Source organism: Leptonotus elevatus, chromosome 1 (genome assembly GCF_054856555.1).
Source record: "Leptonotus elevatus isolate MCC_2025b chromosome 1, RoL_Lele_1.0, whole genome shotgun sequence".
NCBI classification, from domain to species: Eukaryota; Metazoa; Chordata; class Actinopteri; order Syngnathiformes; family Syngnathidae; genus Leptonotus; species Leptonotus elevatus.
In genome coordinates, this window is record NC_141239.1 from 22180914 (window position 1) to 22208882 (window position 27969).

At 40.6% G+C, this 27969-nt stretch overlaps 2 protein-coding genes across 4 annotated transcripts in view; one reads left to right on the plus strand and one right to left on the minus strand.

The window, feature by feature from the left end:
• The first annotated feature begins 469 nt into the window (after positions 1–469).
• On the plus strand, positions 470–24915 carry tmie (transmembrane inner ear). Of its 3 annotated transcripts, none has more exons than XM_086085863.1 (4): positions 470–557; positions 15267–15384; positions 16505–16654; positions 22749–24915. In XM_086085863.1, exons 1-4 carry the CDS (start codon positions 477–479, stop codon positions 22997–22999), a joined length of 600 nt encoding a protein of 199 aa, XP_085941989.1. In that variant the 5' UTR covers positions 470–476; the 3' UTR covers positions 23000–24915. The 3 variants fall into 3 exon arrangements, with proteins under 3 accessions (XP_085941989.1, XP_085942005.1, XP_085941997.1); XM_086085879.1 differs by lacking the exon at positions 22749–24915 and adding an exon at positions 16743–18865; XM_086085871.1 differs by lacking the exon at positions 470–557 and adding an exon at positions 9485–9593 and having other exon boundaries at positions 22749–24914.
• pth1r (parathyroid hormone 1 receptor) overlaps positions 24818–27969 on the minus strand; it is a 79845-nt gene continuing 76693 nt past the window's right edge. The window contains exon 13 of the mRNA XM_086090415.1: positions 24818–27958. Within this exon, the coding sequence (XP_085946541.1) occupies positions 27569–27958 (390 nt within the window). The 3' untranslated portion in view covers positions 24818–27568. The remainder of the gene's footprint in view (positions 27959–27969) is intronic.

Here is a 27969-nt window from a genome sequence, read left to right on the forward strand (position 1 = left end):
GTGTTAAAAGTAATGCATCGGAGGCCCATCATAGCTACGCAAGTCCCTCGTTTTCGTGTGCCACTCTGGTCTGTGTGCAGGTTTTAGCATAATTGCAATGTGGTCAGAGTTACTTTTTTGTTTTGTGTATGCCAGATCTGTAAGGTTGCCTCCCCTTGTTGAAAAACACACAAGTTGCTGTAAGTTTTTTAAGGGAGTTAATAGCTGCGATGTGGAAGCCCTCTAGGCGTGTCTGTTAAAAGACTGCATGGCTTCTAGTGTTCTGTTCTTAGCTGAGGGGTGTAAACCGCAATCAGCGTAATTGATGTCAATTGCCTTGGAAGGTAGAAAGTTTGGTACTTAACGATAATAAACAACACTTGCAGAGAACAGTGTTTGCTCACCACTGATGTATTCTGGCATCAGGTGTCACTCCAACCACAGAGTCTCAATCGATAGTAATGTTAGTCCCCGTAAGCTGGATGGCGGATTCCGGGATGTTGTCAGTGATTCATGATTCTGTAAAAACACACTGCACCGTTTGCTGGAAAGTGACACGTTCACCAAGTGGCAGAGCGGTAAGTTGTGCTTTGAATCAGCTTTAACTGAAACACTGTGTGTGATTGGAAACGAGTGGTTGCCTCGCAGTGTGTGCACTGATATGCATGCGTGGGATTTGGAAGTTTGACTCATTGGCCGTGATATCATCAATGCAGACATCCGTACCGTATTGTTGTGTGTGTGTGCGTCTGACATGATGGTGATGTCACGCCAGCAGCTGCACCTCACATGTTGCTGCTGGTGATTCTTCTTTGTTGTGTGACCGATCACGCACACACGCACACAGAGGCAACAGTAATTGGCCGATGAGGTCATGCCAGCTGAGCCGCTGACAACCTCGGGCGCTTTTTGTGTATGGACGGTGTTGCACGCTGCGCATGATGCATGCTGGATGAATGCTAATGTTTTGACACAACCGTCACAAGTCATGACGACTTCTTAATGGTTTCCCATCGATCCAGCTGCAGCGTGAACATTAATAAATTGGGTTCATCAGTCACCAAGCTTGTTAAAACTCAAAGCTACTGCTACCAGTTTGATACTATGATGTATAGTCATTAAATAATGATCAACATTTAGCATAGTAGGAACCTGACAAATTGCTACTTTATACAAATCTCTGCAAATGTTCTCGTTTTCAAACGATCACATCTCTACAACATTCCTAGAAAATCACAATGTCACATCACTCGTGAGCTATGTTAAGAACATGGCCACAGGCACCGTGCCCTAGTTTCTCATAAGGTGCGAGGTGCGGGGTTATTCTTTTCGAGTGTACCGAGAATACATTTGAATATTTTTCTGATATTAACTCTTAGATTTTTGTCAATAATTTCATCGGTTTAGTAATGAATAATGAAATGGTTTACATTACTACAACAACATATCTATAATAGCTAGCTAACATTGATTTTTATGTAGCCTATTGTGTGTACAGTACTCTAATCACATATACAGTACTGTAGATGTGTTGTCCGGAATTCTCCATGCTGCGTTCAGAGATTGTTTTCTATTTAGCAGCAGACGCTTGTTTAAACTGAAAACTAACAGTGGCAAAATATGTTTGCTAACAGATAATGGGAAAGGCTAGCCTGCTAAGCCACACCCACTTTCTTGAAAGACAGACTCTACCAAGAACCGCTGTTCGGCCAGGTTCAAAGCAAACTGAACAGTTAAATTTGTTTGTTTGCTTCGTGAGCAATGCCATTCTTCGGCGGCGGAAATCATTGGAAATGGCGCCTGGGAGAGACGATAGTTTGTTACCTTTAGTTTTAAATGACCAGAAACTCATACTGTCGTTATTAACTCATTCACTGCCATTGACGGCTATAAACGTCAAAAATTAATTTGAACTATTTCTATTAGTTTAACATTTTTTTCCACTTTTGTTAACAAGAGTATGAAAATCTAGATTAATATTTTTGAAATACAGATATGAAATGTGTGATTAATCGTGAGTTAACTATTGAAGTAATGCGATTAATTACAATTTAAAAAAAAAAGAATCGCCAGACGATTAAATTTTTTTATCGTAATTAATCGCATGACTTCACTAGTTAACTCACAATCACACATTTTATATCTGTGCTAAATATACAATAAAAAAAAAAGAAAGGTTTTCATACTCTTGTTAACAAAAGTAGAAAAAACAAATAGAAATAGTTCAAATGAATTTTTGACGTCTATAGCCGTCAATGGCAGTGAATAAGTTAAAACCCCCAGAAGCTGACGGCACTGGAATAATTTCTTTCAAAAGAAGACACGTGTCAAGATCACTGACTCCAAAATGAATGTAATCACTAACAATGATGCCTACTCGCCATCGCAAGTGAAGCCACCAGCAGCCATTTTACCTTGCCACTTGCTAACACCTCCTAACTTGAATAGGTTGATATCTCTGTGGCGTTTTCGCATTATTTTCTGTTTCTACGGTGAGAATGAGACCGCCAAGGTGGGAGAAGCGCCAGATGCAAATTTCAACGGTAATGCGATGACACGATGTCGGGTCCTACACTAGGTCAAACTACTTCCCCAAAAGACGTCACTTCTGTTCCTTGCTGATTGGTTCTTTCCACTGTCTGTTTGGTTTTCACCTCCTCAGAAATGCGCTTGATGGCGACTGTGTCCAGAATAACTCGCCGTGATGTGACATCATCACGTCGTGCATCTCCATATTGTTTGGTTTGATTTCGTAGCAGTCGCTTGCAAATTTCAACAAGCAAGCCGATAACATGGTTGTTTCGTGTTGCGCTGACAAACTTGATGGAACTTGCAGACTGTGGTTAGCCAGTATCAACAGAAAGATGAAACCGTGAAATTCTCAAGATCCGCTCAGATCACTTAATCACAGGTTAATTCGATTTCCTTTTAACGTTTGTTGCACATTGTCCGTTCCGGTCCAGTCGAGCGCCTGCACGCTTAATCCCTCAGTAGTAAACAGTAGGGGAGAGTGAGGTAATGTGAGACTTTTTTTTTTTACATTTGTCCCCCTCTAAGCAAGCTATAGTGATGTATCAATAACATTAACACATCTTCAATTAATTTAGGATGTTTCCTAAGAATAGAAATGATCAGAATGTATGCAGGACTCAAGACAGTGAAAATATGATTGTTTGAAAAAAAAGATGGTAAAGTGTCTCATTTTACCTCAGCTATGGGGTAAACTAAGACAAACCCCAAATTTCAAGGGGGTAAATTGATACTGCTAGGGGTAAAATGATCCACTTACTTTTTCCACTCTAAATCAAGCCTAACGACACGTGTTGTAAAAGTCAGAATCCTAACAACTAGTTAAACAACCACTGATTCCGGCACTAATGTTGGAATAATTAAAAAAATCATGGAGACTGGTCAATTAAGCCCATTATTCCCTAAACATTTGAAGGTAACTCGGACCAAAAACCAATACAACAAAAAATATTCAAAATGTTTTATTTAACAATCAAACGAGAGAGAGAACGATTTTCACAGTTGGGGTCCGAACGCCGGGACCCTTAGAGCCATGTATGGTCTGCAAATCAGGGCAAAGAACAAACTGAAACGAGTAGAGCAGCCTCTGACTCAGAAAACAGGAGTAGAACTCAAACTAGGACATCTCTCTCTCTATAGCAAAACCTATTCCACATTCCAGCCCTGAAGGTTGCACGGAAAGATGAAGATGATGAAGATAGATTAGGAACATGTGCAACATCATTTTCCTTTCTGGCAAAGATGGGTCTCTCCCACACTGGGGTTTTTTTTTACTCAGAAATTGTGTGAGTATTAATATCATCCCCATCAACTTTCTCAACCATGCCAATGTAAGGGACATTCCTGAGTTTGGTTGCAAAAATTGACAATGACAAAGTCACCCACTGACAGATCTGTGCTTTCTGGTTGACCACTCTCGGGGTCAGATTTTTCATCATTAGATGTTTCATCAAGTGGCACGGGAACATCACTCTCCTCAGAGCTGCTATATATGATTTTCTTCTTGATTGGTTACTTTTTTGGTTTTGTTTTCTTATTTTGCATTTTCTCTTTCGTCTTTCTTCGAAAGCTTTTTCAAGTGCCTTCTCCTCAGGAGTATCCGCGAGGATGGCTGTCTTCACACATTTTGGAAGTGCAAGGAATTCCTGAGGGGCAGACATATCCAGGTCGGCTGGTCATATGTCACATCTTTGTCAGCTGGCGAGGGACGGGTGAATTAGTATGGGGTGACTTCTCTGCAGTGGATGGTTCATCTTCCAGTGGGTCATCTGCAGGATGTGGTTCCTTTCATATCATCTTCTGGAAGTGGACCATTCCGATTATCCCCAGTGGCAGGCTGCAGCTCAGGGTTTGGTCAGTCTGATACCAAACATAGGAGGTGTAGCATTCCCAACGGCATTCACTGCACACACCAGGGTCATCAGTTCCCCTCTTGCCAAGCCAACTTGCTTTTTTCCCTCTGTGTGTCACAACCTGAATCAAATAGAAAAGTTCTGAATCACTGGCATGTTCAATTTTTAGGCTACAACTGGACAAAAGGTTTACAGTCTCTGGTTTCAGTTGATCCATTTTCCAATTCAGACAACAATATCACAAATAGCAGTTTCAGCATTGTTTCAGTAACCGGCTGGTTATTATTACAAGCTACACATCAATCTTGTGTGTGTTTATCCTGTGTCTTACCTGCTGAGGCTTTGCACTGTGTAGACACCCGTTTCATCCACATGAAAAAATGTGTGTGGGGCGAATTTATGTCTGTTAAAGATAAGAGGAAAAGGGAGAAATGGATAAGAATCCAAACTTCATCTCAGAGATAAAGCCTTGATAAAATATTTGCAGTTAAAAAGATAATTATGTTACCTGTCCTTGACTACTGCCAGGTTGTCAAAGAACTCCCCAACAGTTTTGCTTCCAAGGGATGTCGCTTCTGGAGTTCGGACAGAAAGATGGCGACGTGCGAAGAATCTCCAAAAGCATTCTTGACCTATAGACAATCCATTATTAAAAAGATTTTGCCTTTTGGGAAGATCAGCCTTGGTTAACTTATTATATAAAATCATATGATCTCTTGCACACCCTGACTTTACCTGCACACTGCATCTCCTTCCAATTGGCAGGGATAACGACATTGTTTTTTTTCTGCATATTCATATTCAAATGCAAGTTGACGGCACTGAGCTGGAGAGGCCACGGAACTGTTCAGCAAGTTCTTTCAGGCGTTTGGAAAAGTGAAGTGCAAATTCTCTTTGCCTGAGCCACTTGCACCCCAAGCTGCTAATTTCACTTCCCCTTTCTCCTTTTTCTTTATGACTCTTAGGAGGCTTGACTTGTCAATATTTCGATTCCTTGACACTGCTCTCAAAGACTGATTTCCCTCCTTGACCTCTGTGGCTGCAATTTTCATCTCTTCAAGGGAGGTTTTGCCCCAGGTTGTCTTCCTGTTGTATTTCCTTGGCATGGTGGCTTTTTAAAAAACGGTTTCTGAAATGAAAGACAAAACATGAACGAAAAGTGAAATCATGTATGAAAAGGGGCAAAATTAGACAAACCCACCACCACCATTTTATAAAGAACAACCTCTCGATAAGTCAGACTAATCTTTAGCTAGCATTGTCACATCATTTGATAAGTTGATAGTTAGACAAGATGTAGGATATACAGTTGATCAAGTTCAAAGCAAAAAAATTAAATAAAAATACTTTTATCTCCCCAAAATATATTTTTGTACAAAACACATGCTTACCTCAACACAATCCAGTCATCTTCTTCATGGCCAAGCTGAAATGGGAGGGGCTTGATAACAAATTGGTCACATGACCACAGATGTGTTTTTTTTTTTTTTAGATACAGGTAGTGTCTCACATTACCACCTTACAATAAATGGCTTCACACCGCCACTTAGCACAAGTGAAAAAAGAGCATTTCTGTTATCATACATATCCTTTGTAAAATAGCGCGCACACATGCAAAAACATGATGTCAGTGTATTTTAAAGTGCATATAAGCTAAGCTAGCTATGACATAACTTTGCCATCACTTATCAACAGATTGGACTTCATGTTCGTGTGCGCACCCAACCACAACACAGCTGGCTGATTGCCTCAATTGATTTATATGCCTTTAGTTGTTGAAAGGTATACGCACTCTTTGCATTTAAAAGGTAGTTCACGATGTCCATATACGCGACCGGTGTATATAGGCTAATTTTCAATGTAGCCTACAGGGATCCCGGCGACCAGTCCAATTTCTGTAACGTACCGCTGCCGCTCCTTTGCCTGTAAGCCTTCCCGGTACAACGTGGACTTTTGCGTGCTCATTGCCATCATTTTAGCCGTTTTAATAAGCGTTGTTTATACTATTGTCGAGGCTTCGAGCCGCGACACTCCAAGCAATATGATGGAAGGAAGCTGGACACGCCCACCGGCTGACTTCGTGGGAACTATCTACAGCAGTGATTCTCGGTTTCCAGGCATTTATAAGTCTGAAAAACTGATGTTTGAACACAAACAATGCAGCAACACATTTAGACGTTCAATATGACGGTACTCACGGTTATATACCACGTCTTCAGGTTACGACGGAGTTCCGTTCCTACGCTGGCGGTGTAACCTGAATTTCGACTTCCCCGTTAAAGTCGATATTTACATCAAAATACTTTGGACTGTAATCTTAAAAAACATATTTGCGCGACCCGGAAGAGCCCGAACCAATATTTCGTGTTTCCGCACGGACATTCATTGTTGACGGACGGCAGAGCGGAGCTATAAACACGGAAATGTGACACGCCTGATGGCGAGCCGACCTGCTGATGGACGTCCGCTGGTGAAAGTAACAACAACACAACTTTAATAACTTTAAAATAGAGTGATTACTGTGGGAAATTAACGAAAAAGAAAGTGCCAGGGACGAGGCACAGGCGCTGTAAAGTCGAAACGATGTAGGTCGCGTACGACGTAACTCGAGGACTCCCTGTATTCTTTGTTCTCTGCAAGTAGCTGAGACATCAGTACTGCACAGTCAGACGTCCATGTCTGTTTATCCCGTCGGTGTTATTTGTCCATTTTCTGGCATTTTTATGTTTTTCTATGTTTCATCAAAGAAAAAGCATTTGAAAAAAATACAATAGGGACCTGACATTTCACCAGGATTGTTAAAAAATGTAGAAGTTCAAATTGGCGGCGTGCTGCAATTTATAATTATTGCTAACAGGAGGGAGAGATTCACTCGAAATTCTTGTAATAATGCCCAATTTTGGCTCATTGACTCCCGTTATAAATCAGTTTTTGATATGCTGTAAACTTGATGTGTTATAACGCATTTTCCGTGATTACTGGTGCAATCGCTTCTTTGACAAGTCATAAACATGAAAATAGAGGAATTTGTGTGTTGAGAGTGTTGACACCCAAAATCCACTAGGTGGCGCCATAGGTTAATAAATGAATTTGCTTGTGCCAAGCCTGCTGCAGATTGGTCAAAATTAATGTGATAAAAACGGTTGGCATTACAAAGAAATTTGGTGTTGATGTGTCTGAGCTCACTTTCAGTCTATTTGGGCTTGCATATTAGCAGGTGTGCACAAGAAAATACAAAGGTACCACAAATGCAAAAAGAAATTCACTTGTTTATTGTTGTTTGAATTTCAACTCTTACTGGTTGGGTGTTGGAACTTCTTTACTCTTAATGGTTCCGGGCATTTTTGAGGTCGTTGTTCTCGCGATGATCACTACTTTGCATTTCTTTCACTACAACTGGTAGAAATGGCTAACACGAACACGACGAGGCGGCAGGGGATGATGAAAATGACGGCGATCAGGGCAAAGAAATTAGTGAGTGTCTCTCAAAAAATGTAAAACTATTATGGTCTCCTACTCACGAAGTGGCCACACATTATTTCCCCCATCCCATTCGGGCAACCCTCTACGCAGTAGCCAGAATCAGCAGCCCTGAAACTGCGTTAGATTTGTTTTCCAACGAGGGCATCATACGGCGAACCATAAGAAAAGCTTCAAGCGGCTTGAGGAACGAGGCAAGGCTCTAATTTGGCCTGAAATTTTGAATCGGGAAGCAAAGCCTTCTGCCGAAGGCCTGGTGGAGCAGGTGGAGCATGCAGAACAGCGTGCTGGATTCCCCCCCCCCCCCCCCCCCCCGTCTCAGCCCAAACAATGTGGCCTTTGCACAAAGCCACTTCGGGCTTCAAACGTTTTGCGCAAAATGTGGAACTTACATTTGCAAAAAACACATCAAGACCCATTGCATGTTTAGTTCTGGTGTTTAGTTAGTAGTAGTTCTTCGTTTCAGTAACTGGTGTTTCATGTTCATGAATTCTGCATATTTGTTCTAAAGTGTTACTCATCAAAATCAGTTATTGTGACTTTGACCTTCTTATTCTAAAGAAAAAAATATATTGTTACGACTTATTGACCTATTCAAGGATCTAATTATGTCATATGAAATATTTTACTTTGATTTCTGTCTATCCATAATATATGTATACAGCATAGTTAATTAAAAAAAAAAAAAAAACATGTATGTATAGATAGATCTGATGCCACTGAACATTTTGAGCGGTTGAAAGTGAAAAAAATATTCATAAATGACTAAGTTATCTCACTTCAAAGGAAATGCCTGATTTTGGCAAAAATTCCAAGAATTTAATCACGGGTTATACTGACTCCTGGTGGCCAAAAACTGTTTTATTATTTTTTAATTATATTTAATTATGTAATTATTGTATTTTTTATTTAAAAAAATAATTTGGTTTTGGAACGGATCCTTGACATTTCCATTCATTTCAACGGGGAATGATGACTTGAGTCACGAAAGTGGTCATAGAACACATTCAATTTGTACCTCAAGGCACCACTGTACAAGGCGTACATTCTTCTCAGCGACCAAGTCAGTTCTACCTAGTAGGAGGTGTCAATTTAATGTACGCCGTTTATCTAAGCCGACGACATCCATATTTGAGGAACGGCACTTCATAGAACGAGACTCGTATCGATCATTATTATTAAACAACTCGTGTTTAAAGGCCGATTTGAGCCTTTAAATGATTCACTGCAATTGGACAGGCTGCGAGGTAATAAAGACCTTTTCTTCACTGTCATTGGCTTCCATCACATTGTTACTGTATGGCCCATCCCCCCAACACACACACACACACACACACACACACACACACACACACACACACACACGTGTGTATGCCGTGTCCCTTGCAGGACAAGCTGGCTGTAAAGCACACCAGTTCTATTAATTAATTAATGTGCCCCAACAACTGCTGCCTTGGCTTCTTCGTGTGAACCACTGCGGCATCAGAGCAGGGAGAAGGCAGCAGACGACTCAGGGCGGGAGATAGCTACAATTAATCACCTGTGTGGGTAGGGGGGGGGGGGGGGTCAAGTGTGGCAGGTTCTGGTATATTCTGGCGCCGGTGCGGTCATACAGAGAGGGGGAGAAAAGGAGACGTGGGGGGGGGGGGCAGTGGACGCAGGGAGGGGACCAGGATGGTCGGGGATGTGGTGGTCCTCCTGCTGCTGTTCCACTGCTTGTCCTGCGTCCTGACACAGATCCCGGACCCTGAGGTAAGACTATCTTCATCATCTTCATCTTCCTCCAACAGGTTTTCTAACAAGCAAACGTGTTGTTATGGTCTTTTGGGAATGGTCGCTGTCAATGTGTTTACTGACATTGACGGGCAAATCCATGAATTGACTGGTGGCTCGTCCTCTGGTTGGTATTGGCGTGCAATACAATGGGAGAGAAAAACAAGTTTTACATAAAACATTCTGGCAGTCATGTCTGTCCACTGGGAAGATAATAATATATATCGTATGACTTTAATAGTTAACTCACGTCACAAATGTTATATCTGTTCTAAATCTACAATAAAATATTACATTACAGTAATTTCATATTTCATAAAATTTAGTTACAATTACAAAGATGTACTATCGTCAAAAACAATTGTGATATTGATTTGTGTAGAGGTCATTTTTCTGCCACTAGATAGCATAATTGCCTTTGTAAGACATTGGTGATAGCTCAGTGCATTTTTCTTTTCATATTAATTAACTCATTCATTGCCATTGACGGCTATAGACTTCAAAAATTCATTTGAACTATTTCTATTAGTTTTAAATGTTTTCCCACTTTTGTTAAAAGAGTCTGTAAACCTAGAAAAAAAATGTTTATTGTACGTTTAGAACAGATATAAAAGTTGTGACGGCCCTAATTTTTTAATAATCGTTTCTTTAAAAAAAGAAAAAAAGAAAAGATAATAAAAAAAATTCAATTATTTTTTTTTTTTAAAGAACAAAAGATTAAAAATTAGGGGCGTCAGGCGGTTAAATTTTTTCGTAATTAATCGCACGACAAATTTTGTATCTGTTCTAAATGTACAATTTTTTTTTTTGATTTTCATACTCTTGTTAACAAAAAGTGGGAAAAATGTTAAACTAATAGAAATAGTTCAAATGAATTTTTTTACGTCTATAGCCGTCAATGGCAGTCGATGCGTTAAGAGCTAGCTAATCTTGAACATGAACGAACTTGTGAAATTATGCACATTTTTTTTAATTTTAGAATACAACTTGACCCCAGTCTCCACAAATATATGCATTATTATTAAATTTATCACTGCTAAATTGTGTCTGCTGCCTTGCGACTGGAATTCCCCCAGTACAGGCTTTTCAAGTGAGGGGTGGTCATTAATCATGCGTTGAAAATTTTTTGTGGCATTAAAGAAACTTTAAATCAACTCAAAATTAATGCACTAATATTTTTTCATTATTATTATTATTACCACTAATATGAAGAGTCTATTTCTGGGTCAAACTGTTCCGAACACAAAACCTTTTTGTACAGATCAAAGTAGTTTTAATGCACAGTACTTTTACTTGAGTATTTTTTATTAAGAACACTACTTTTAATCCAAAGCTACATTCTGCTCGCTACTTTTCTTATTACTTGTGCAATTCCTGCGACGTTGGACTTTATTTCAACCAATCAAACTGAGCCAGACAGTCACATGACCACACACACACACACACACACACACACACACAAACACACACACACACACACACCCACACACACACACACACACACACACACACACACACACACACACACACACACACACACACACACACACACACACACACGAGTCTCTGCTGTCCTACAACATGAGCAAAGTTTCAAAGTTTTAGTAAAAAATGACAGAAACAACCCCTGCCCTCACATTCAATCTGATAACCATACGGACTACAAAAAAAAAAACCAGCCATGTCATGTGTGTCTGCCCTAAAAATGGTCGCATTTCAGCCTACAAGAACTACACTTCCTGTTCTGATTTAAAAATAATAGTTAGTACTCAATTATTTTTTCACCCGATGCTTATTCTTAAGTTATTATTTGGAGTTAATTGGACTACTTTTTACTTGAGTAATAATTGTTTTCAATACTCCACCAGGGCGACATGGCTCAATGGTAGAGTGGTGGTCTCCCAACAAGGGAGGTTGTGGGTTCGATTAACATCCCTTGTGTCTTTGAGAAAGATACTGAACCCTAATTTGCTCCCAGTGGACCCGGCAGCGCCCTTGAATGGCAGCAGCTGACGTCTGGTGTGTAAATGTGAAGCTTTGTAGTTTGGGCACCATATGGTGGAGAATAGATGAAGCGCTATAAAAAATAAATAAAATAAAAAGCGGTCCATTTCTGGTTTGAAGTCACAGTCAAGTGAAGATAGCATCCACATCATACATTTTTTATTTTATTAGATTTTTTTTTGCAGTATTCCCATGCTGTTGAAATAAATGAAATAAGAACAATTTCATTTTCCATCACCGCTAACATCACACACAAAAGAAGGCTCGAAGAAAAAAAGCAGTTGATCCTTTCGCTGCTCACTAAGCAGAAGTCTGAGAAATGCAATTTTCAAGTTTGAATGCCACTCGAGAGGCTTGCTTTTCTCTTTATTAGAACTTGTGCCTTGTGCCTGAATTTCCTCATATGGGTGCGTTTATTTTATTGTGCTAATCATACTGGGATTTTCATGCAAGGTCTCACTTTTGATTGTTGCTACCATGTGGAGCAAGCCTGAGGCTAATGAATGCTAATCCCGCCACATGAAATTCTCCCTTGCAATTTCAATTTGAATCACTGCCGCCAAAGTTATTTAAGAGTCACGCTGAATCTGTTCATTAAGGCTAATTTGGCCCAAAGGAAGTGAGAAAGAGCGCCAATTCTCTGCTTTTCTACTCAAGTGTTCTTGCATACAATGATTTTTCATTTTTTTAAAGAGGTGGCGATTGTTTTATACTTTCAACCTTTTTGTGTGTGTGTGTGATTATTGCTTTAAAAAGAAATCGCAAAATGCCAGCTATTGAAAACCATAATCAAGGCTTTTTATGTCTGTTTTTCACATTTTCAGCTGTGAACTGAAAGATCAACGTCAATCACAATCAGAAATGAATTTGCTGTAGGACTTAAAATAATCAAATAAAGCTGCAGCTGAAATGAAGTGCCATACAGAAATACAAAAATAAAACGCCAAGGAGTATTATATAAAAATAGAACTTTATTGTGCTATTGTTATTTTTGTTGGATTTTAGTATTTAAAAAAAAAAAATCTTAAAGTGGTTTTATACTGATGAAAATCCTAAATTTATAACTTATGTACGTAATGATTTTCTGCATCGTGTATTATGTCTAAATGTAATGTTTACACACAACATAAAGGTGAGTGTCTCTCATGTTGTCAGTTCCGTTGACAGACGATATCACGGCGATGCAATGTTTGTCGCTACACGTGATCTTTTGAGTCCTTGTTTACTGTTTCCGAGCTCACCGCCTAATAGCGTTCATGTATCGGTGACAGCAGCAAATGCAATCATTGAGCCTTATACGATCTATTGGCCATCAAAGTACAATGCAGTATAGAGTTTCAACAGAAACCTCCTCACGTTCAATCGATGCTAATGCTACGCTATCCATCGATTTTAAAAAAAGGAAGAAGAAAAAAAACGAGATCTCAAGCCAATTGCTGTTTATATTCGGAATATTTTGCAGCAGCATCATAGAACTAATATGCGAGAAAGGTAGCAACCGTTGGAAAGTCACGTGTATTGTATAATGGGACGTTGTAGACCTGATTTGCTCAAATTGAAAACGTTGCGGAGGAGAAAAAGACGGAGGAGGGGACGCTTAAGTGGTGCCGATGTGCAGATTTGTAATTGGGCAGAGAAGCACGTGACACCGTTACGACTGCACTGACGGGACATGGTGCTTAAAAAAATGTCAATAATTTTACAAAAATACTACTAATTAAGAATTTAACAAAACATTTTTTTAATATTTAACATAGTTTTATGGAAATTGAATAGGTTTGATTTCATTATACAAAAACTTGATTTTCTATGCCAATATTTTTTATGTACTGTTCACATGACAAAAACAAATGCCGACATCTAATGTGAACGCGCCCGTGATGGACAAAGAGCACACGTTGAGTGACGTACACCCTGTCGCCCAAAACAACGTCACGTTGCAGTGTTCCCGGAAGTAACCCGACTCGCAACGTTTCCCCTCCAGCCAAGGCAAGCGACTTTTATCAGTGTCATATGCAAATTTAGCTGTGCCAACGCACGCTACAGATTGGTGGACTCTTTTCGCGGACGTGTTAGAAGTTTGTTTCATGTGTCTTGTTTGCAAACATTATGCAAATTCAGCTGTGCAAACACCCGCGCTCCTGGTTGGTGGACTGTTTTCACGCTCGCTCTGGTTGTTTACAAACAGCAACAGAAATCCGTCTGGCTTATTTTTTCATCCCATGTTGCCAGAGTAGCAGGGTTGGAAGAGGTAATAGCAATATTTGGGGGAAGTGAGGGGACACTCCTCGACCTCATTTCATTGAGAAGTCTACCGAAGATGACGTAACGTCATCGCCGTTCGTGATGAACCGTCTGCAGGACTGAATTTGTACGACCGCCACACATGTCAACTTTATGCTTCATGTTTCAAGTGTGATTCAATTAAAGACAAAAAGTTAACACTGTTACTCAACACAGCTTTGTATATTCACAGACGCGTCAGTAGTCTCCCTTCCAAGCGCTCTCTCCCGCCCGCTCAGAGCGCATATCAGGCTTTTGATATCCGATTTATATTCACATACGAAAGAGGCCCAGGTCGGGTGTGAAAAAATCGGAATTGTACCGTCCACACTGCATGAAATAAATCAGATACTTGTGAAAAAAACATCGGAATTGAGCTGCAGTGTGAACGCAACCTAATATAAATTAAAAAGCAAAGTTCACCTGTTTTTCTTCATCTTGGGGCAGCAATTTTGCCACTTGCTGTCAACTGAAAATTACATCAAAGTAGCTAAGGTAATAGCCAATCACAGCTCAGCCGTTTTCTAAAGCCGAGCCACAATTGGTTGTTACCCGAGCCGAGCAACTGTGATGTCATTTTCAATTTGCAGCAAGTATCCAAATGGCCGCCCCTTGAGATGGAATGAAAAACGGGTGGAATACATACTGTATAATGTTTTTGTACAAAATCTACAAAATTGTTGTGAATAAAGACTCATTTGGGAAAAACAAAATTGTTACCATATGAGCATGACTCCTATTTTCATAACAATAGCTGCGTTTCCACCGCAGGACGTTCGCGTATGGTGGTAGGGACTTTTCCAGGAACGGTCCTCTTCGCCGGCCCGCTTGTGGCGGTGTCGGAGTACGACCCATTTCGCGACGTCACCAGTTTCGATCAACACGTAAACGCCGTGCAACCATTTCTCCCGTGAGAAAAACTTTAGGTGGTTGCTGGTTTTCTCTGCTTTTAATTTGAATGTACTTGGCGTGGATGGATGGTTTGAGTGAGAGGTGACGGCGTGTAGATGAAGAATTTGAAAAAGCTAACAGTAGAGTGGAACGAAAATTGGCAAAGGATTATTAAGAGAATTAATTTTGTGGAAGAGACTTAAGCCGAGAATGCATCATCCTTGCGCATGAAGGTAAGATTTTTTATTTTTTATACAAAATCATTTTTAGCCAATCAGCATGAAAGCCCGATCGGGAGTTTGCCGGGCCGGCGGAGTACCTACCCTCGAGTAGGACCTCCGCTCGTCCCCATAAGTTCGTAAGTGGCCCCGCAAATTTACCCCGAAGTTCCTGCGGTGGAAACGCGGCTATTATGCCTTTTAGCGGGTTATTAACAATATTTTGCCTTCATTTGTCTTTTTCCCACCACCTCAGCTTTTACCCACAGACCCCCCTAAAAAGCCAGACCCGGTCACATCAGAGACCGTCGTGTTTTGGGGGCTGCGCTTATGGCAGGTCATCGGAATCTTCTCTGTGTTTGTTTTAGCAATTGGTAAGTAAGTGTTATTGATCATTATACTGCCCCCAGGTGGCCAAACCGGAAGGAGTAGCAGTGCAGCACCCCCCCACCCCCCCCCCCCCCCAAAAAGAGGCAAAACTGGCTTGCTTTGATTTCTATATGTAATTATGTCTTCTTCTAAAGTTGTTTTTTAAATGACATTGTTATGCACTGTGTTGGCGTCACGAGACTTTTTCACACCAGGTGGTGACGCTCCGCAGTCACTCCTCTAACCAACACAAGCTCACACGCAGTAAACGTATTCATTCTTCCACTCTCGCGCAGCACAAAACGATCTAATTGGACACGTTTAGGCCAGTCAACTTCCAAGAATGACCTGCTCTTGGCAGCCAGAGAAGCGAGCTCTCCAGAGAGATTGCGTTATCGCCGCTATGAGCCTTCTTTCACGAAACAATCACCACCTTATCATTCCGAACCTGTTGTTGTGCGTGTCGCGAGTCGGTGGGGAAATCTGCGATCCTCTCGGGTGCGAAGTGGATACGATTAGCAAGTACAGTGTTGAGAGTGTGGGATTACGTTATTTCACAAGTGAAAAACCTTGTTAGAGTATAACCAACTCTTAGAATGATTTAGCTTTATTTAGCTTTTTGATGTATATTATGTTGTGATTGTGTAACAGTTTTCTAAAAATATATTATAAATATATTATTCTCAACTAGTACTTAAAGCCTGCGGTGGCTGGAATGAATCCTGTTCCGTCACGGGGCTTTCCACTCGCAAGCTAGCCACCAGCTAGCTTGCAAGCTAACACATATTTCTGGGGCTATTCTTTTTTTAACCAGCACGAGAGTGGCTAGCTTGCGAGCTAACATATTTCTGGGGCTATTCTTTTTTTAACCAGCACGAGATAAGAAGTGTGCTCGTCCGTGGCGTCAAGTCCTCACTTGGGTATTTAAAAAAAAAAAAACGACACCATTTGTTTTGTAAATGGTGGCACCGAGATGTGTTTTCGCGGTAGAGCAATAGCTAGCTAGCTAACTAAACGCTAAATGCTCTATCTTCATATTTCAACCTCTGAATTTGTTGATCAAACTTCTTCAAACCAACTGACCCCAAACCTTTTTTTTCTTTTCCGTTCACCTCCTCCCTCTAGTGATCACGCTGTGTTGTATTTTCAAATGCCGAATCCCAAGAACCAAAAAGGAAATCGAAGCGCGTCATGCTCAGCGACAGGCCGCCAAGAAATATGCCAACACGTTGGAGACGGTGCCACCTCTTAACGAGCTGACGGAGGTGCCGGGATGTAAGTTGCTTACTTCTTTGGTGCTCCCTTTTCTTTCCTTTCACTCTTCTTCTCGTTTCCCTTTTCTGTTGGCCGTTGTTGTATCCAGCTGTTGCCGACGCGTCCGCTGTACAGACGCTCTCTGAGCAGGTCCAAGGCGAGAGTCGTACCGACAGTCAACCGTCCCTGGTCGGCCTCGCTGAGGAGCAGGCCGCCTCGCTTACTTTGCCGGAAACAGTGTGATCTTCTTCTTCTTCTTCTTCTTCTTTCCCTTTCTTTTAACAAAGCTTCTCAGTTTGACGTGGGTGGAAAAATGGCACCCGAAGCAATTATCTTTTACGGTTTGTGTTGAACTGTTTTCAATTGCGACATTTAAATGTACTAGATTTGCCAGACCGTTAGCCTGATGTGCTTGGCTCGTTATAATGCCACGTTAGTGGTTATAAGTGTACCCTTATAAAGTGTTTATAAGCACATAAGGTGAAAGGTCATGAAGGATGTACTTCTTAACTCATTCACTGCCATTGACGGCTATAAACGTCAAAAATTCATTTGAACTATTTCAATTAGTTTAACTTTTTTTTCCCGCACTTTTGTTTTTAGTATAAAAACCTATAAAAAAATGTATTGTACATTTAGAACAGATATGAAATTTGTGATTAATCGCGAGTTAACTAGTGAATTCATGCGATTAATTACAATAAAAAAAAATTATCGCCTCTTGCCCCTAATTTTTAATAATCTTTTTTTTTTTTTTATTAATTCATGGCAGTGAATGAGTTAATAGCTTGTTTGGTCTCTGGAGTGCCTGCCCACTCATCAAGTGTGACGTTAAAAACCACCAAGTAGGTTTTTTGTTAGCTCGGCAATGACCTACTACAACCCAATATTGGTTTAATTGGCAGCCTTGGTGAAGCGCTGCCTCGACGAGAGAAAATGCCAACCAACTTTTTGGGGACTTGCTTTTTTCCTCCAATTTTTGGCTGTTTGGGAACAGGCAGCTGCTCGCCTCGTCACAACGCCTAAGCTCCGCCCCCAATCATCGCAGTAGTGAAAGCCCAGTGGCCCTCGAAATGAGCCTGAAAATGACTGCTGTAAATGTTTTAGTAATGCAAACATAAAAAAGAAAAACTTTATTATAGATTTTTTTTATTTTATTTTGCATTCATACTAATTTAACCATGATAGTTCTTTAAATAATGACGTATCAGAATGCCCCCCCCCCTCCTTCCTCATGTCTCCTTTTTTCCCGTCTAAAGCCTGGTTCACACGGCAAGATTGAAAAATTGTCGTCCGACTTCCAAACTCTGACACACACCACACGTGAAGAGAAAAAAAATCACAGGAATAACAGTTTGGATCGTACCGCGTGTGGTGTGTAGCCACACTGCGCGATCAACACACCACACGCGAGCCGAGTTCATTCATAAATGTGACGGGAAGTCTCGCGAGATTAAACGTGACTTCCGAGTCAACAAGCGTGCAGGACCAGTCGTGATACTTCCTGGTTTTCAGACAAAAAAAGCAGCATAAAAAGAAAAGGCGTTTAAAGGAGTGTAAATGGGCTTTGGGGTGCAGCGCGGGTTCGCGTCCTACCCGGAGACCACGTTGTGTCGTATGTGTGTGCGTGTATAAAAAATAAAATTAAAAAAAGGAGTGTAATAACACGGACCGGAAATCCGGGGGCTAAAATCGGGCCAATTCTCCTGCCGTGTGAACCAAGCTTAAGAAAATCGGGGCGCTGCCTAGCGCACGGGCAGACTTCCCGTTTTGTCTCCCTCTGTTGGCCACTGTTATTTTTCGTCTTTCTTGGACAGGTTGTGACTCTGAAGACAAATTCCTTGTGTGTTTTTAAGTACTCGGCTATTCAATCCTATTGTGATTCTTTTCAATATTATTCTCTTCTGCTTTGCTGATTGGCCGGGAGCTGTCACATGGCTCTACTGCTTCACACCGGCATTTGTTGTAGCGCAAGTTCAAGTTACCAAATGTACTGTTGTTGCTTGCCGTAGGTAATTCATGAATGCTTGCCAAATAGTGTCCACTGTAGACAATGTCCGAATAGTTGTCTTTGACAAATAGTGAGCATGGGATTTATTTTTTAAGTACCATTTAGTATTATTTGTATGATGAACTTATTTTTCAGTCAAAGCACACATTTAGTGATCACATGGTGGCGATGCTGCATGCATGTTTGTGCACTTACAAATAAATCCAGTTATTCACACTCTCCTCTTGTGCTGTTCAATATGATCAATACTGCCCACGTGTGCGTGTGTGCGTGCGTGCGTGTGTGTGCAGCTTAAAAGCACACTGACACTTTGACAAAAGAGGACAGGCATGCGTCTTCTCCACTTCGATTTCAACACTTTCGCTCTATAACTTGTTTTGTTTTAGGTGAATGTTAAATGGTGTCAATTAAGATCTTTGCTAGCATAGTATTAAAAATATATATATGTATTGTAATAATACTGTATATTGGAGATAAAATCTCTCTCTCTCTCTCTCTCTCTCTCTCTCTCTCTCTCTCTCTCTCTCTCTCTCTATATATATATATATATATATATATATATATGTATATATCCAACATGGAATAAAAAAGTGAGATTCACAGTCCTAGGATTTGGAACGACACGAATGTCAGGTTTTTAGCCCTTTTGGAAGCTTCTTTTGTTTTGTATTTGTCCTTGGGCTTGTCAGCCTTTTGTTTGTTTGTGTAGCCGCGCCATCCGCCATGTTTACTTTGTGAGCACAGAAAAGCACACCAACGATCCACTGGGCCTTCACCCGAGCTCTGCAAAATGTGTCCCAAAAAAAAAGAGCGACTGATGCATTATTCAAAAGAAGAAATAGAAATTTAGTTTTTTTTTCTTCTTTATTTCAGATCTCCAATGCCAGTCAGTGAGCTCTCATGAATATTTTAAAGGTCAATGTGACATTTTGTCATATTTGCAGTAAACTGTCATGCATGCAAAAACGTTAAAATCTTTAGTCTGAGCAAAACAGACCACAGAGAATTGATGGTCTATCTATCTATCCAAATTCTTCATATTTTTCCTACATTTCCACTGAATTCAATAAAAGTAGTGTAATTCATGGTTTTTTTTTTGCATGTTGAGTTTATCTGCATTTTTTTTAGTGCTTGAAGACATTTGCCTCCATTCGGATAACATCGACATCGACTCGGGTGACCTCGTCCTCGCGTGCTTGTAAAATAATGACCATCAGCTCTTGTGTTCCACTTCAAAAGATCCAATCACGGGAATAAAAAGAGCGTGGTCATTAGACCACACAGGACAGATGCGCCTTTATTACGGCCGTACATTTCGGAGCTCCGCCACTCAAATAGAGCTGTACAAAAAACTCTTAAAAAAAAAAGAAGTTTTAATATGCTTCGAGTCATTCAGACAACATTTTAGGGGAGATAGGCCTTCAAAAGTGGGACCTAAAAAAGGAAATCACAAAACATTTGTGATAACTAGCGAGCTAGATACAGCAGGTAGGTAGGTAGATAACTTTAGCTTTACTGTACATTTTAAAAATAATACAGGAGAATAACACTCGTAAGGCCATCCATTTCGGAATTCAATTAAAAACTTTGAGGAAAATATCATCTACATCTTTGGAGGATGATTCGTATTGGGGGAAAAAAACACACTAAATGATATTTTATGTTAATGACATTAGCTAGGTTGACAAGCGGGCCGCTATATAATAAACAATACATTTCACCAAATTTCATCTCTAGTCAATCTTGGTCAACGGTGGGAGGGGGGTGGGGTGGGTTGTATCGTGTCAGACTGTTCAACGGCGCTAAACGAGGCAATGCGGTGCACTCACCTTTATCCAAACTTTTTTTTTGCTATTTGAAGCTAGCTAGCTGTGTGGTCACGAATTGTAACATTGGTGCTAGAAAGCTCAGCTTGCTTTGTCTGACCACAGACTGGTGACTGCAGCGGACAGTAGGACGGCATTTCCTATGATTCCTAGAGGCGAAAGCAGGAAGTGCTTCACCGCCTGCTACATAAGCCCGCCCTGCTACCGATTGCATGCGGTTGGGAACGCAAACGTAAATTTGGAAATAAATAGGAAGGAATTTAACAGTTAACTCATTCACTCCCAGCCGTTCACTGAAGCAACCCCCTTTGCTCCCGGCTGATTTTTCAAGGCCCACAGAACATTTTGTTCTATTGCTATAAAAACATGGAACCTACCAAAAGAAAGATGGAGTCTCTTCTTTCATCAGGAAAAAAAAGTATATTTGTATCTGTTTACGTTTTGCAGCAATTAGCATGAGAATATAGCTAAGTTTCATCATTATTCACAAACCTGTTGAAAACACCAAGTAAAAGAGCTTGTTGCAACATGGCCCTGGTTGATCTCTTATACTATGCTGCCACCTGCTGGCCGTTTTCCCCCCTAATAACTACCATTGCTTTAAGCGACCTCTTCAGGTCAGAGGCTGCATCAAAGCCTTCTGTATGCACTAACATAAAAAAAAAGATATATAAATACATCTTTGGGACACTTAAAACATTTAAAATAGAACATATTTATACGTTTTTGGGAGCAAAATAGTTAAATCCCCTGTACTCTTTTACTGCCACACGTTATCCAAAGAACACAGTGCCAGCCGATTTCGAGCATTTTAACTCATCTTTCAAGGCAAACAGAATATAACAAGGTGCATACGTATGTTTCTACCTTATTCCGTTCTTTAGTAATCACCATTTGAAAATAGGTGATTTGAGTGACATTGAGCAAAAATTGAAAATAAGCTTTTTGTGAAAATTCACGTCATCCTTGAAGACGTTTTATTTCATCATATTTATGATGTTTCATCGTAAAGTCCATATATGACCATATTACCGGAAGACCATTGAAAAGAGATACAATGCTGCCATCTGCTGGCCATTATTAGTGGGTGTTTTGGGATTTGACAACCCCAATGACGAGGCAGTGCTGCACGGACGTCACCCTGCCCATTGAAAAACAACAACAACATAGTAAACGTCAATGAACGTTTTTGGCGGCATTCATTTGGATTTTACTGCACGTCATTAGACGCTTTTGGCGGTAAAAGAGGTTAATGGTTTTATTGTATGAATTGCTATGATAACTGTGTGATTGACTCAACACATGACAAAAAAAAAATACGGGATGGCAGAATAGGACCTGCGTGAGGTTGGCAAAATCCGCAGGACTGTCCCAGCCAAAACGGGACGTCTGGTCAACCTACCCAGTGGTGTGGTGGTCCCTGCCTGCAAAAGTGGGTATACTCTCAATATTCATTTTTTTTTTTAAGTAGTCCAGAAAAATGTCCTTTTAGAAATGGCGGCGTGAGAATTAAAAATCCGTTATTTGTACTTGCTCACAATAATCAAATGATCATGACAGAACAGTTTGGTAACACAAGCAGCCTGAAATCATGTCAAATGTATTTATCACGAGGCAAGCATAAAGTATATGTTATAAAACAAATTACAATATTTAGTGAACAATGAACAAAAATAGTGAAAAACAGTCTGGTTAGACTTTAGTATTGCTTTGTTCTGTCTTAAACTAGTTGTCCCCACTCTTGTGTTTTAATTGACCTGTACTTAAAAATAATATAGAACCTAACTAGCGCATGTAGTTGGGAATTGAACCTACGTCGCGATCTAGTAATCTGTGCACGAGGGCAAATCAGTTCACCTGAACTAAATTTCTGGGTCACCATTGTTTGGCCTACTCTGCCTCCGATTGGCTCATCAGTCCTCAAATGCCAAACCTTAGCCAATCGAATCAGTGTAGGCAGAGGGTCTCAGCCAATGAGAGGCGGAGGAGGGTAGACCATGGCTGAACGATGTGCCGCATGCCCGCGTATACCCTGGACTACACCAATTAGCACAACAAAGATGTCAGTTCAGCTGACCTTGTCTTCATATAACCTACAGGTACTTGTAAAATAATGACCCTTGCATTTTGTCCTCCACTTCAAAATAATTACACCGGAGGCGTAATCAGCAAACTCATTAGATCACGCAGGAGACAGATGCGCCTTCATCACTTCCTACTTCATTTCAGCCCACAATACAAGCGTCTGCGTCTTCATTGTCTCTGTCTCGCCACGCAGCTGCCAAAGCAGAGGACAAGAAGGAGGAAGACGCGCAGTCGGTGGCCACCGTCTCGGGGAAAGTGGACGCCGACCGGGGCGAGAGGAGGAGCAAGGAGGCGAGGAGGGAAGGAGGCAAGGGTGCCAAAGGCGACGAGAGGACGCAGAAGAAGGCGGCGACGGCCGACAAGGAGGGAGGCGGCGGCGAAGGAAAAGGAAGAAAAACGGCAGAGAGAGGAGCGAAAGGAGGCGGCAAAAAAGCTGCAAAGTGACTTTGCGGGAACAATGCGGTGGGCAAACACAAAGCGAATATTCTCGCTGCGTAATGATATATTAAGTCGGCGCAGTTCTTAGCATGACGCTATGAAGCGATGTTTCGCCTCATGTTGCTCGCGAGAGTTTGAACTGTTTCATCCTCGCCGCGTCACAACGGAGAAAATGAGGGGCCGTTCTTTTACAGAAAAAAAACAAACTATGTACGAACATCGCTAGCCAATCAGGTGGCCGGTGGATGTGATAAAACTTTGCTAATTGCTATTGCTATCTTGGTCCACAGTTCAACAGCTGTAAAAAGTAAATATACTCACCAGAGATGCCGACTTCCTTGCTCATTTGGACTCAAAACGTTCTTCTTTTTGGTTTGGAAGCTGGCGTCTTGCGCAATTCAAGGTTCCCACACAGACACAAGGATTGTTTTGCCCTCCACTGTTTCTTCACGCTAACTTGCACACTTACAGGACACTTTTAACAGTTTGTGATCTGGTGAAAGGTCATCAGTCGCCGCCCAAGTATTGTTCCAACTGAACGTACGAATAAATCAAGAACGCACGGAATGATGTTGTTCTTGTCAGCTAGCTTAAACCAAGGCTACGTCGGAAATGAACAAGTACAAAGCCGTTCCCGTTTACAAAAGAGACTCATTCTCTTACGAATAATGTTCTTGCGTATGCTTTTAGCAAAAATGAGACTGAGCTTGAAACACTTCCTGTTTTTTTTTTCTTTCTTCAAATTTACGGTGCTAAACACAATTGTGTTCCGCTCCCTAGTGACCAAAAGTAGAATTACACCCCAAAATAAATACCAGAATTGAGTTATAACCGTACCAAAAAAAAAACAGCAAGACTGCGAACCCTGAACCGGCGATGGAGGGAGGTTCACTAAAAGTATTGTATGTGAAAGTATTATGGATGACGATTGGCTGTCACGACTCAATGTGTGTCTTGTAAGTTTTCCGACTTGAGCGAACGGGCGAAGAAGCCCATTTTTGTGGGCCCTCCCCCACTCACATTGCATCAAATGCGTCAATTGTGCCACCTGGCGTGGATTTGCACCTGCAGCATCTACGCCAACTGCATTGACTTTATATGTAGTCACTTCCATTTGCGTTTCGTGTGACGGTAGCGTAAGAGTTTAATTTGTTCCGCTAACTCAAATCATCTCAGCTTTCCCCATTAAAATAAAGGGAAATGCCAATTTTAATAAGAAAAATTGCACTGTATAAAAATGAAAAAATCGAATGTAAGAAAATTAATCCTTTTCCCCAAATTGCCACATTCTAATTCCACTTCACTTTTTACTCATCTTAATCTTTTTTTTTTTTTTGCCTTTTCTCCGCACTTTCTTCACTACAAAAAATCTTCCCTTATGTTACCTGGTCAGTTTGAAGTTGCAATAACACAATTCGCCACTAGATGGCAGACATCACTAAGCTCATTCATTGACAAGCATAGCCCACTTCAGATTCTGCTCCCCTGTAAATGTCAAAGTTGGAAACCGTTTACGGATGCGCAACCACCAGTAAATGGCGTCGATGCCCCATTTCCGATATGAGATCAGCACAGTTTCCCTGGAGAAAAGGGGAAGAGTCTATTTTTCATTTACATGAGTACGAGTGTATATTGAAGGCCAATGTGCAGTAGCATTAAGAAAGATGGCTGATTTCGATTTAGCGCTATGCTCATTTCAAAAGTTGGTCACCGGATGTTTGCTGCCGCCATCTAGTGGCGCTTCTTTTGTATGATTATACTCAAATAAATACAGTCTCAGGAAACAGTAAACGAACACGTTTATTGTTTTATTCACAAGCCACTTTTAAGACACACATATATGTACACTGGGCCTCTCATCTCCATGGCGACGAGCTCCAAAAAGACAACGAGACATGTTTTATACTTCCATAAACTTTAAGCTCCATATGCTTGTTGGTCGCCAAACACAATCATTTGACATGATACAATCAGAACAGAGGACGTTATATTTATTTGAATAATAATAATTACAATACCCATAGCAATAAAGTGCTCAAATACCATCTTATTCTCGAGATGCTTAATTCTTATTTGCAAAAGTCCGTAGCCGTAACATTTTAATTAAAGATGTCTGGACTGTAGATTTCGCCTCTGATAAAGTGAAAGGCAGATTGCATCTGAATAACAGTAGCTCACACTAAAATAAAGAGGATTAAGAAGAAAGGAATTTGTAATGTGGGGGAAATGGAAAACATTTGTAGCTTGGTAAAAAACAACAACAACGTAAGTTCTCACAAAAATGTTGTCAGAAGTTGTATTTACAATTTATGAATGCATTATATTCAATTGGATGTCAAACCGAAACCTTTTAATACCAAATCATGTCAGTTTTCAACGACAGTGGAACCTCTCAAGTTCAACAACAATAAAGTTGTTTGAAACATTTCAAAGTTCAACTCAAATATGTGAAAAAAATATTTGTAAATTTTGCTGTACAACTCAAATTTTTCATGAGCTACAGATGTCATTTTCAGAGTTCAACCAAAATTGACAACAAAACGCACATGTAAAATTGAAGGTCTCTAAAGTCGAATGCACTTAAAGTTGTACATTTTAGGGTTAAAACAAACTTGATGACGAGACTTCCAAATTTGAACATTTTAGCATTCAATATTTTCGGAAAAAATACACCTCGGCTGAGCTTTTACAATTAGAAGCCCCGCCAAAATTAATTAGAAAAATACATCATTTATGAAAAAAATTTGCCGCAGAGATGATGTTTGATTCGTGTTCAAAAGCCGAGGTTCCACTGTAATCGCCTTGCATTACTTTTAATTGTACAACATTCCACTAAACTCTGTTGAGAACATCTTTCAAGTTCAACTCCTGCAGTTGAGGTTAGTCACCTGACGGCTGACGCCACGACTGCTCCTCCTCCCTCACATTGCATTCGCAAATTGTTTTGGGTGAACATGTGCTCCTCGGAATTGCTCGAATAAAGCAAAAAATAAACAAACTCCAGCGTCGTCCCGACTGTCCAAAAACAGTGCAGAGAAAGTCCGCCAGGCAGAAATAATCAATCGCTTCAGTTCTTCAATTGGAAAAACACACTTGAGGGCTTGTTTTGCTACAAAAATGATTTTGGGGGGGGGGGTCACTGCTGGTCCTGATGAGTGAGCTGGAGCTTATCGCAAATGACTTGATTTGAGGTGAGGAGGCAGACTTACTAACCACAAGGCATATGTGCTGCCCAATGTAAAAAAATAAAATAAAATAGAAAAAAAACAACCTTTGTTCGAGTATAGAACGTAGAAAAAAAAAAGCAGTTTTTTTTTTATACACACATGATCAAATATCACAAAACGACATAAAATATACATATAAAAAAATACTTATTTGTACGGGAGTCTGGAGTTGCCAGTGCGGCGTAAACATTTATGACTGGCAAATTTTTTAACATTAAACATTTTTGACTGGAAAATATGTTGTGAAGTTCGTATTTAAATACGTTTGGACGCTAAAAAACAAAAGTATTTAAATATGTTATTGTTCAAACATATTTGCAAGTACGTTCAAAAGTACAAAAAAAAAGAAGCATTTTTCCCATAATGCTATTGCGTATTGACTTGCACATGCACAAGTTAGAATTTTTTTTGTTTTGTTTTGTTTTTTTGCAATTGGCCTACATTATACCAATACAAACATAATTTCCGCTCAGCATTTTTTCCCCTATATTTCCATTATACACATGTTGCACGTTAATACTCCATGGCATTATGCGAAAAATGCTCATTCTCAAGTACTTTTGAACGTACTTGCAAATATGTTTGAACAATAACATATTTAAATACTTTTGGTTTTTACGTCATAACGTATTTAAATAGAAACTTCGTACATATTTTCCAGTCAAAAATGTTTTGTTTAAAATTATTTATTTTTTGAAATACAAATGTATTTAATTACGTTCAAATGTATTTTCCAGTCAAAAATGTTAACTCCACGTTAGCAGTTCCACGCTTCCATAGATTTACAACATTAGCTCACAATTTGAATGGCATTTGTAAACATTGTGACTTGTATGTACATCATCAAAGCAGCATATATAGCACGAGATCAGCTTGATACAAAAAAAAAATTGCAACACATGACACACAGAGACGCTTTCAGAAGTTCTCCAGTGATACCCAAAAAAAAATAAAAATAAAATCAAAAACACACAACATTCATTTAATTTGCACGAAATGGGCGGAAAAAAAATTCATTTTGGAGAAAAGGTTACTAAATGCTTGAATGTCTCGTTACAAAAAAATTGTTGAAAAATCAAAAGCGTCTGTGACCTGAGTGCCTTCCCTTTAACACTGATGAGGACTTTTTCCAATGCAACTTTTTTGGAAAGAAATCTTCCACGTCTGTCCGTGAGATTGATTAAGGCTGTTTCCTGGCAACTCCCCAAAAAAGCATCTAATGTAAAAAACCAAAAAAAAATAATAATAATCATAAAAACATGGCAGTGGATGAAAAAAAAGGGACAGCCAGTTTTAAGACTGTTGCACATTCACTGTGGCAGCTCAAAGTGTCTTGTCTCGGACCGGGTCACATGACCGTCTCCCGTTCCTCCTCCACCGCCACCACGGGCGAGGGCTTCACGTCCTTGGCCTCCTCGCACCCCGGCGGCTGCTGCGTCGGTGCGGCGCAGCGCTCCTCGAGTTCGGCGTGGATCTCCTGGCCCGACGAGGGCGGCGAGCACTCGGACACGGAGCCGTTCTTGATGTAGCCGGGCAGGTTGCGGTGGCCGTTGACCGGCGCCGGGCCCAGCCGGGTGGTGAGGTGGAGTGCGTGCGGCGCCCGGGCAGTCACGTTGGTGACGCTGGTGTGCGACACCATGGGGCCGTAGCTGTACGTGTTGCTGCCGCTGCGCGCCTTCCGCTTGAAGTCCAGAGCCAGGGTCCGACGGCTCCACGACTTCTTGATCTCCGCTTGCACCTTTGAACACA

Excerpts from the sequence above, each read along its gene's own strand:
- tmie (XM_086085863.1), top strand. The coding sequence starts at position 477 with ATGTTGTCAGTGATTCATGATTCTGTAAAAACACACTGCACCGTTTGC. Across the intron at positions 558-15,266 it reads GTTCACCAAGTGGCAGAGCG|CTTTTACCCACAGACCCCCC; the intron begins GTAAGTTGTGCT and ends CCACCACCTCAG. Across the intron at positions 16,655-22,748 it reads GCTGACGGAGGTGCCGGGAT|CTGCCAAAGCAGAGGACAAG; the intron begins GTAAGTTGCTTA and ends CTCGCCACGCAG.